We start from the raw sequence: 11,684 nt of genomic DNA on the forward strand, positions 1-11,684 counted from the left end.
GCACTGTCCACGCGCCCAATACTAAATCCTTTGATACTGAGGAAAATTTTAAAAGCAGCAAACACATGTAATTTTAATGCCAACCTACTGGCTGAAAATTATTCATCGCTTGGGCACGATGGCAGCCATGGAGGGTGACAAGTGTTCTACATTTTGCATAATCTGGGTACTTGTAGTGTACTGCATGCAGTCTATTTGTGAGGGTGAACACACTAGTTGTACAAACCTGCCAACATTAGGTTTGAACATCTGCATGTGCAAAAGTGCATTTTCTTAAGTAAATAAAATCAAAGGGAGGTCAGTGATGTGTGAGTTAAGTAATATTGAATATTACTGTAGTATCTCTGCACACTGGTCACACAGCCAGCTGCACAGACAGCCTGGTGTTATTTGGCCAGCTCAGAAGATGGAAAATTAATTTCACTGCCCTACCTCCTAATTCAATATGGCAGGAAAGAGGCGTTGTTTGTGTTTCTAACATTTTGATTATAGAAAGCTGGAATCGGCGAATATCTTTGTTACTTCATCAAGGTCTGAAACTCCCGGTTTCATGTGGCACATGTGGCTCTAACTACCATTTATTTGGGGTGTTTTAAAAGTCTTTTTTCCCCCTGTTCCTTCACAGTAAGGAGGGCTTAAGTGCAATTGTTTTCTAAGTAAAATTGTATGCACTCTGTGGGTTGTGTATGTAGAGTTTTACTGAGAGGCTGGACATTGTGGCAACTTGGGTAGTTTTAGATAAACACAAAACGGTACTGATGCAGATATTATTCCTAATAAATTTAAGGGTCATGCAAATTTCTGGAGTTCCTTGGGAAAAACTGGAGATATTAAAATAAAGAGGACAGCAGTTATGAGTAAGGAAAAGACAGGAAGCACTTGATATAGTTAATGGCTGAACTTCTCACACTATGAGTCTGAACAGAAAAATACATAAACCTGCAGGGTTTTTTGCTGCATTTAAATAAGCAATATTAATTTCTATCTCTCCTCTACAGGTCTTCAATTGGTCAGAGGTATCCACGGAGGCGGAGCTTGTGGTGTTTTCTACTCTGCTTGCTATTCAGCATTTCAACCGCTGGATTGATGGTGAGCACATGTCGCCCAACGCCAGTCTGACACCCACATGAGTCAAGGAGCTGTTGTTCAGTATTAAAAAAGAGATTATGAATAGCTGTCTGCCGGGCATTTATCTTTTTAGAAAATGGTTTTCATGTCCTTCCTGTTTTGTTTTATGAAGCGAAAAGTCCACAATTACAGATAAAACAAAGGTAGCAGGGAGAAGCAACATGATTGCTATCTTTTCTTTTGTCGTCGCTTGTTTAACATGGAAGGTTGGCGCCTCGCGGCTGCTCTGCAGACACGGTGTGACAGGCCTCTATTTGTCATTGAGAAAAAGCACAAACACAACCTGCTTTAACTGTAAGCTGTGTCAGGCTGCGACGCTGCCTTCAACACCCACAGAATAACAAAACAGAATATTTGTGCTGAGTTCTGATCTCCTGCTTTGCCTCGTCGCCTCTTGTTCTCTCAGTTTGGCGTGTGCAAAAATCCATCAGAGCTCACGGTGCTTTTTAGAATTTCTGTTGTTGCCTGCATTTAAGTGATGGTAAATAGATGCTGCAGTGGAATATTATCAGAATAATAAAGGAGATAACAGCTGTTTTAGAGAGTCTAGAGTAAATGAGGGGAGTAAAAGTCTAATAGTGATGCACAGAAGGGCTAAATGGTCAGGACATTCTGCTTTCTGAACAGCAGAGGGCGCAAGATGAGCATCAAAAGAGGCTGAGCATAAGAGGGTTGCATGCCTGGCAGCTTTAAGAACAGTAATCCAAACATTAAATGTGCTGCATTGAAAGCATTGCGTAATGCTGGTGTTGTTGCAATAAATGTCACGATGTGGAATGAGGTTGTGTTTTATGAAAAGGTGTTTTTAATTATAGGAGTGGTGCATGAGCAGCAAGTTTTGACAGTTTAATCTTTAGGGGTGTTTTGCGTCAATAACCTTTTAACAGCAAGAACCAGAGACAAGTAACCGATCAAGCTGACTTTCCAGGCTGAATTTTAATTATGAGTTTTAAACAGAATAGTTAAAGGGAAAAAAAAGAAGTTAAGATTCAACTCTGTGACGGCTTTGACATCCTGGATTTTGTCTTGAGAGTTGCCTGTTAAACTGTAAAACCCCCTTGAGAACGACATGAATGATTAAACGTTCACACATCGTTTATAGAAGAAGAAAGATGAAGCTTGAAAGCATATTGATGTCTTTTGGCCTGCTTGAACTGTTAAGATTACCTCATGATTTCTATTTTTATCGAGCTTTTTTGAATTTCTGCTTCTGGCCCTGAACATTTGGAAGCATAATGGTGTATTATAGATGGTAATATTAAGTTTAGATATTCTTGACAACAGAAACGCCTCTAAATCCTTTTTCTTTTCCTGCTTCTTTTAATACCCATGTGAATTTTGCTTGAGTGTTTTGACTTTGAAAAGGGAATTTATATTTCCGTACTCCCAGAAAATCCCTGTGGGTTTTCTCAAAGTCACTTTTGCCATCTTCATTAAATAATTTTCTTCTGAGCAGCTGCACACTTAATACTTGATGGCAAAGCTGTTTTCTCTCTTATCTCTCAGTCACTCCTACGTATTGAATATTAGCTTCTGCTTGAAAAATTGTGGGGAAAAAACCTGTCACTGCATTAGTGTGGTGCTGGTGAATTAATCACTAAGTGTGGATATGGGGCTAAATGTTAACTGGTCTTTGTTTTTCTGTCCTTGAGAGGAGAAATTGAGTTGCTGCCAAGTCAGTTTAAAAGCTGAAAATCTGATCGTTTTAGTTTGGGCTGGCCTTGAAATTTCATTTAAATGTTTGATATTTTTCTTATTTTATAAATTCAGCGCAGTTCTTTTCTTTACACATCTGTAAAGTCACGCTCTTCTCTGCATCTTCCCATGTTGAATGGCAGTTGCCCTTGCAAGACAGACTACACAGTCTAACCTAATCTAAAGCCCAGTCTATACTACTTTGCTGAGTACCTGCTGTAGTGGGCGACCTGCTTGGTTACATTTGTCCTTGTCCACTGGTGTGTCTGCATCACTCTGCCATCACGAGTAAAACTAAAGCTGTCTATCTTGGTCTTACAGACAGTAAATCTTGAGCAGCTGCTTTTATGGAAACGCAGGGTAGCGAGGAAACTTGAGAACAGACTGTAGTGTATGTACACATTTTCAGAGCTATGGAAACAGTAAAAGTGGCACATGTCTACACTGACAGACTACTATCTATTCCATTATCATAATTATCAGTTACAGGCCCATTATATTTTATTTGAAAGCAGCATCCTTGTGCTAATGAATATAGTATCACGGACTGTGATGCAGTTTAATGCAGTATCATAATTCACGCATAACTCGAGAAACTTTTAAAACGTAGGTATTTTTGTTTTGCTTTTTGTTTGATTTATACTCGGAGTTCAAGAAAATCCACTTTTAAAGACATTTCTTAAGGTTAAATAAATGTTATTGATTTAAAGGAGTACTCTTGTAAAGTCTCAGTAATCCAGTCCAGTTTATTGCATTTCGTTGTAGTTTCGTTTTTATACCATCGATTCAAAATAACAGTCCTACCAAAGTGCTTTATATTGGAAGATAAAAATACTACAATATTAGTAAGTAAAAAAACAACAACCGAAGAGCCAATAATAATAATAATTGCTGATGATTAAACACAGTAGTGGTGTATAAACACAGAGCAGTTTCCAGGTAAGGAAATCTCATGAAGGCGATTGTGTTCATGTAGATCAGGGGTGTCGAACTCCAGGCCTCGAGGGCCGGTGTCCTGCAGGTTTTAGATATCACCCTGGGTCAACACATCTGAATCAAATGATTAGTTCATTACCAGGCCCCTGGAGAACTTCAAGAAATGTTGAGGAGCTAATTTGGCCATTTGAATCACCTGGGATGAATCAAGAATCCATCTAAAATCTTCAGGACACCGGCCCTCGAGGCCTGGAGTTCGACACCTGTGATGTAGATGGAGCATTTTCTGTGAAACATTGCATCGCTCATCCAAGTGCCTTCTTCGGTGTGACTTTCTTTTGAGTGATTTGTTTTTTGTTGTTGTTGTTTTTCATCAACCTATTGGCAGATTTATGTAAGGATTATTTGACATGATAATCTCTGCAAAGTCGTGGCGGAGATTACTTCATACTTGTGCAGATTACAGCAACAAAACTGATCTGAGGATAAATGCAGGAAACCTATTCAAACGTACCTGCAGCCTAGGCTCCTTCGTTCCCTTACATTTAGGTTGATCGGCGTTTTCTGGCCATCCAAAATTCCATCTGGGTCGCACGTAATCACAGAACTGGAGTTGCAGTCAGTAACTTCAGTTTTTTTAGCAGGACTTTTTTGTTGTGGAGCCACACTTGTTCCCACATGGACACATTTTAACAGTGCATTATAAATATATTTTGTGTTTAATCACCAATAATAATAGGAGTGACTGTTCCACATGTTTTTGTTTTTATTTTAGGATTTCTATAAAATTGGCTTCTTCTCATCCTTTTGTTCTTCTGCATGGCCGTCATACCTGCATTTTCCACCTAAAAAACTAAATAAATAAACAAGCTTCTCCAGCCTTATAAAAAATGCCTGGCTCTGCCACTGCTTACATGTCCCTCTTGAAAGGGCTTTGTGGGGAGCAGATGGATGCCTGAATGCTCCCTCTGCTCGTTGTTTCTCTGCAGGCTGGAACGTGGGTGAAGGCTCAGACCTACAAGGGAATCTACGCCTCGTGGGCCGTGCTGCTGCTCCTGGTTCTCGTCACCCTTGCTCGGGCCTTCTACTGGGCCTGCATGAGGGTCAGCCAGCCCTTGCAGAACTTCACATAAAGCCCCACCAACACCTCTCCATCATCTGCCGTATCTCTCTTTCCAAACCGCCTGGCTGGAGGAAAGTTGGCTTTAATGAAGAAAAACGAAACAAAACACGATATTTATTTAAATCCCTACTACAGAAAGAAACAGTTCTCCTCCTCCTGTCCCTTTCCCTTTTAGTCCAACGTGTTTCCAAAACTGGATGGTGGCGGCTGCGACTGCTATATATATCTATCGGTAATTATGATGACGCGTATAGCCTAATGTACTGTTTATCTGTTCTAATCTCGTGGCCAGTGTGGGGCTCATTTTAACATTTTCTTTTTTTAACACAGTTTTTTTCCTCTTTACCCCTGCGCTGTTTTTCGTCTGCGGCGCATCTGCTGCACTTGCAACTTCTAAGACGAGGGCTTAAAGTTAAGTCTTAGATGTGATTATCGGGCCGCCTTTACTTTTTTGGGTGGCGGGGGGTACTTGCCCTTTCTAATCCTAATTTGTCATTAGGTTGAGTATTTCAGCATTTAACATTTCCTTTTAAACTGAAAAACAAAAGTCAGATGAAGCTAACAAATTGATGCCAGTAAGAAGATAGGCGGCTGGAGGGACATCAGCCTCCTTTTGTGAATCTAAAAGATCAAGTAGGTGTTGAAAAGTGTCTGAAAAATTGAATTCAGCAGCGTGTGAAGGTAGGCTATGATGTTTCTGAACTCTGTGTTTATGCTGAATTATCCCCTGGGACTGACTTTGATCCAAAGCAGCTTGAAAGCCTTAAAAGGAGGTGTGATAGAAGGATTCAACACTCGTACGTACGCACGCACGCACGCACACAAACATTCATACACAGCCACATTAATGCATACCATCACACAACAAAAGCAGGATGCTCTTTTAGAGTTGCACCAGCTCAGAAAGCAGTTTGTCAAAGGCAAACCAGCCTCCGTCTTCAAAGCCAGACCTGGAGACAGATTTCCTCCACACCGCGGTTTGTTTTTTTTCAGCCGGGAAAGAAGTGACACGCGTGAAAGTTGTGGTCCGACAAGAATGTAACCGCATTTGAAAGCTTCTTTTTCTTGGAGCCAAAATGCAGCCAACAGGTTTGCACCAACTTCTCTGCAGTCAAAATAACATTAACAGCAGAGCTTGACAGAATCCTTCCTCCCCACTTATTCCCACTTCCAAAAGATACGTGCATGCGGTTTGCTCATGGTGCATTTTGTACAGCGCGGCTCTCTGAAGTACAGAATACCAAATAAATAAACCACAAATGGGTACTGACTTTTAGAATACTGATATCTGCCTTGTTGCATCTGCAAAACCCTCAGAGTATATGTGGAGTTTCTTTTAGACGTGTGTTTAGTTGTTGAACTGCAGGAACAGGATGTTTTTTTTTTATTTTTAAAGTGCTGAAATCTGGGCTTTGCAAAAATACAGGACATGACAGTTTCACAGCTGAGGGTAGAAACCCTTACCACTTCAAGATCTGTGTCCGAATGCATCAAGTTTCACATAAGTTACCTTATTTCGACATTAAAAAAAACCACGCCGCTTTGCTCTTTTTGTGTTTTGGGACAGTTCAGGATCGCTTAACAGTACACACGTCGCTTTTTTGGTCACTGAAGACGGAGGCTGCTACTGGTGAAGTTTTCACATTAAGGCCAGCGGGAGATGTTACGTGGAAAGGTCAGAATAGGTCAGTAACACAAACACACACTATGAATACATTCTCACACAGTGCTAGTCCGTAACTCGTCTGTGGTTCTGAATCTGAATGTGGTAATAATTCTTTAACGATTTATGTTTTGTTTTTTGATTGTAAATATATTTGTTGTATGATGGAAGTGATTAAACGGATTCTGTTGCACTCTGAGCTTAACACTACTGCTGTGATCGCTGCTCAACTTTTAATTGTTCTGTTTGAGAGGGTTATTTTTGCAGCTCCTTCAATTGTTACATATTTAATGATTTTTACATATTTTTTTTTTGTGATCAACTACTAACCTAATGAGCCTCTGGACACACGTTCGTGTTCAAAACATAACTATTAACATACCAACAAAACAACACTGAATCACATTCCTGAGCGATGGCATTTTTCTCTCTCTTACACACACACACACACACACACACTCTCTCAGCACCTTAGCCGGAAGTAAGAAACACTGCATACAGCAAGAATGAAGAGATAAAGTTACCCTGCTAGACTGAACTGAAGTCAATATGGATGCGTCATGTTATTTATTATACGCACTGCAAACTAGGATCAACTAAACAATTCAGCTTTTTACAGTTTTACAGTCTTATTTATTGTGAACGACGTGGGGTGTGGAGGAAGGTGATTTCATTTTCTTGCTCCGAGGGCATTTGTTGTTGTTTTTGTTTTATTTCTGTTTGTGTTTTTTTTTTTCTTTTAAAGAACGATCTGCCGGTTTAAAGTTATGGTCGGTGCATTAATTTTTAAGACTGTTGGAAACAAAAAGAAATGAGATAATCGAACACGGTGCAAGATGACTTGTTTAAAGGACCCTTTTTTGCAGTGGAGTGACTGTGTTTTACCCACGACTGCAAAACAAATTAATCATGTTAACGCCAATAATCAAGAACCTGGCTGATGCTCTTTTTGGAGTTTGTTTACACTCGAATAAAGACATGATGATGTACAAAACTGGAGATGTGAGATCTTTTTATCTACCAGCATAAAATTTTCGAATGCCTTTATTCTCTGCTCATGTCTTCCAAACAGATCTGGGGTTTTGAAAAGAGGATTTCACTGCTCGTGCTTCCTGGAATAATCAAACCATTTATAGCTTAAAAAAAATCAAAGAACTTCAAGGCGCTCTCTTTGGAATAGCATTTACAATGGTTTTATTTTCATGCCATGGTCATGTTTGTAAAAACAGATTAGTGCCTTTATAATATCTGCTGGGAAAAATGAACGTGTCTCAACTAGCCATCAACGGCATAATTCAAAAGAAGCTGCCTCAGATGGGACGTAGCCTTATCTGCTTCCATTAATGTCCTCATCACACTTTTTCCCAGGTGAGACCCAAACCAGAGTTATTATAGTTTATTTTTTCTCTTTCATTTTAACTTTTTGGTTAACATTCAGTTTGCTTTCAGTTAAACTCTAGAGTGGATTTGACCATTTGAGTCCAGCTTCCATTGCTTAACCTATTTATTGTGTATCATGTCAGATTTTTAAAATCTTAAATCCCCTCATATGTTTTTGTTTAAGAAAAACAAGCCATGAGCAAGAAATTGCATCAAAAATGCCAGCTGTAGATCAACACTCCAGTTTCAAGACAGTTGAATTTTCTGGCAATTGTGTCATGATTCACAATTTAAAGGGTTAAAATGTTTAGTTTTAGTTCAGCTTTTACTTGTTTTTATCTTTACATTTTTATCTGCAATATTATAATTGAGCTGTATTTGTCAGGGGCAGAATTTCAAAAGTTTAGAAGCAGCGTCGCAGTACAAACGCAACACTTTGCGAAGGCATTCGACTCACAGTCACGTAGACATCCCACATGTTAATAAACATGCCCATCAAAGCCGTGACTAAAACTGGCTATAACTACAGCTTCCTCTATAATTTTATTGTATTTTTATTAGATTTTCCAAATGCACAGTACTGCTTCTCGTATCTTGCCGTAGAGGCAAACTTGATTTCTAGAGCAATAAGCTCCCCTTGCACCCAACACGCTTTTATTTCTGTTTAGATTTGAAACACTGGGATATACTGGCATTTTCGATCATTATACGTAGTGCTGATACAGACTGTTTATTTACTGGACACTGCAGTGTTTCTCCAGGATCATTCAGACTGTCTGTGTGATGACTCAGGATACAGCGATGCCAATCTGCACATTTTTCAAGCCTAAACCAAATAAAAGTTCATTAAACTAAGCAGGGGTGGGAGGAGGGCTTACTGCTCATGAAATCAAGCTTTCGAGTCGATAGAGGCTCTTTGGGAATTTTAAGATAGCTTGTTAATTCAGAAAAACAGCAGTTTGTTATTTATTTATTCATTTATTTATGCTTGGCCAAGTGAATGTATTATACTTTTGTATGTAAAAGACTAAAAGGGTGTCAAGATATAAGATATCGGAAAATGGCATCCATTTGGCCCAGAGTATTTATCTTATTTCAATTAAAATTCTATAAGCAGCAAAATTTATTCAGAAAAATAAAGTCCTCATTTAAGCCAAGATATTAAGTGGCCTTTAATTTATAAATCCAGCTCCCCTTTGGTTAAATCTTCACTACTTCTTCTGGAAAGAGGAAAATGCTTAATTCCAAAGGCTCGTAACGTGGATGTGCTGCTAATATGTAGGTCCAGGTAGTGTCTAGCCACGGGATAATTAACACGTCTGGATGTCTTTCTTTGCTTTTCCAGTTTAAAAAAAACCCCTTGCAGGTAGTGAAATAATTGGTGGTCTGGGGTTTGTTTAGAATCACCGTCGTACACTATTCACCTTTGCACATACACGAGATATTTGTATTTATGTACTGTTTGGGTTCTGGGATAATGATGGAAGCAAAAAACCCGTGATTAAAACTGTCATCCTTTCTTTTAATTAGGATCATTCCTAGTTATTAAAAAGAGTGAAATCAAAGCATTCCTCTTTTTGCTGAATCTAAAGGTCTCCCGTTTTAGAATCACTAATTAAAAGCTTTGTGCTGAAGCCAAATTAGTTTTATCTTCTTCTCTCTTACTTTTTTTTTTTTTATTCTTACAAAATGCTGGAAAGAAGCTCATCATTTTCTCACACAACTTGGCCCCTGTCGGCTTCTCGAGTTTCATGCGGATATATTTTTTGCCTGGACACAAAGAGATGGAGAGATTAAGGACACTGAAAAACCTTTCAGAAACCACAGCTCCCCAGAGAGCCGCATGAACCACGGAGGCTGGAGGGGCGTAGACAAAAAGAAAAAAGCAGCGAAGAAGACAACTGCACTCATAACCTCCTGGTTTTCAGGCTTTAGCCAACTTTTATTCTGTAACACAACAACTGAGCCGTTGTCTCACATAAATACGCACTCCTACTCAAAAGTGCTCCAGGGCCATTTTATTGTAATTGTATTGACTTAATTTTTCATTCATGAAATTATACCGCTCTGCCTCCTCGGAGAGCTTTACAGTCTCTGCTCTTCACTTTTGTTCAGTCGTTGCCATCTTGACAGTTTTCCCTTGTGAGGTGCTTCAGTGACAGCTTTGATGATCTGGGACTAAAAAACAACGAAATAACAGGAAAGAGAACGCAAAGCTGTAAATCATCGTATTTGTTCTACTTTCGGATTATGAGGGTCAGCACTGCGCTCAAATCAGTTTGCCTTGTACAGCCGCCAATGTATGAAAGGCACTGCTATTTGGCTAATCCAGTATTAGGGGGGGAAAAAGAAGGGAAAAAGACTCTGATTTTAAATTAGCATGGTGGGATTGTTTTAAAATGGAGCAATGGAATTAATTCTGTATATTCAATGTGCATCGTGCACATTTGGCAGAGCTGCTTTTATTTTGGGCCAACATTCAGAGAGAATCTACAACGAAGAGGAACGGCAGCCTAATAATTAGAGCATGTGTCAAAGTACTAATGGCATTCTGGCTAATTGAACTGTTTTCATTTGAAGAATATTTTTAAACACTTAATGTGTCTTCAGGGTGTGGGGAAAAAAGGCAAAATCATACCACTGTAATTCAACATTGTAGCCTTGGGGGACCAAGCTATTTTAACAAACACAATGACAGATTGGGGTCTTTTATGACCCACGTTATACTATTACACACAGGAACGGTGTTTTAATGCCACTATTTGTGTTTTACATTCACCAACCACTTTATTAAGTAGACCTGCTGAATTACTTGTTAATACAAATGTCTCATCAGACAGTCACATGGCAGCAGCTCGGTGAGTTCAGGAATGTAGACGAACTGCTGAAGTTCAAACTGAGGCATCATAATGAGGAAGAAAAGTAATTTAAGTGGTTGTTTACATCAGACGAGATGGTCAGAGTATTTCAGAAACTGCTAATCTACTGGAATTTTCCTGCACAACCATCTCTAGAGTTTACAGAGAATGGTCCGAAAAAGAGAGGATATCCAACAAGCGTCAGTTCTGCAGGTGATGTCAGAGGACAGTTGAGAATAGCCAGACTATGAGCTGGTAGGAAGGCAATAGTAACTCCGGTAACTGCTCATTACACCCGAGGTAAGCAGAGGAGCATCTCTGAATGGACAAGACATGAAATATTGAAACAGATGAGCTAAAGCAGCAGAATACTGAAAACCCCTGCCAGCTAAAAACAGGAAACTACAGTTCAGTCTCAATTTCTGCTGTGACATTTGGATGGCACGGTCAGAATTTGGCTCAAACAACATGAACACAGGGATTCAACCTGCCCTGTAGCAACGGTTCAGAGTGGTGGTGGTGTAACAGTGTGGGGATAGTTTCTTGCAACACTTTGAGGACCTCACTACCGACTGAGCATCATTTAAACACCACTGCACACCTGAGTATTGCTGTTTACTCCCTTCATGACCACAGTGTACCCATCTTTTGATGGCTGCTTCAACCAGGATGACGTCACAAAGCTCATGCAGAAGAAAACTCTGCAGCACCTGTGTGATGCTATCATGTCAGCATGTCAGTAAATCTCTGAGAAGTGTTTCCAGCCCCTTGTTGAAACTGTGCCACCATGAACTAAGAGAGCTAAGGTGAGTCTAGTCAGTGTGTAACAAATATTCTAAAATCTCATACTGTAATTAATTGTTTTCAATCATGTTTATGTAAAAAAAGACTTAACTCACTC

General features: G+C 39.5%; 1 protein-coding gene across 1 annotated transcript in view; it reads left to right on the top strand.

Moving 5' to 3' along the window:
* Positions 1-10,266, top strand: part of pip4p1a (phosphatidylinositol-4,5-bisphosphate 4-phosphatase 1a) — a 30,126-nt gene extending 19,860 nt beyond the window's left edge. The window contains exons 6-7 of the mRNA XM_085141467.1: positions 999-1,089; positions 4,749-10,266. Of these exons, the coding sequence (XP_084997593.1) occupies positions 999-1,089; positions 4,749-4,892 (235 nt within the window). The 3' untranslated portion in view covers positions 4,893-10,266. The remainder of the gene's footprint in view (positions 1-998; positions 1,090-4,748) is intronic.
* Positions 10,267-11,684: the final 1,418 nt, after the last annotated feature.

This window comes from Neolamprologus multifasciatus, chromosome 18, assembly GCF_963576455.1.
Source record: "Neolamprologus multifasciatus chromosome 18, fNeoMul1.2, whole genome shotgun sequence".
Lineage (NCBI taxonomy): Eukaryota > Metazoa > Chordata > Actinopteri > Cichliformes > Cichlidae > Neolamprologus > Neolamprologus multifasciatus.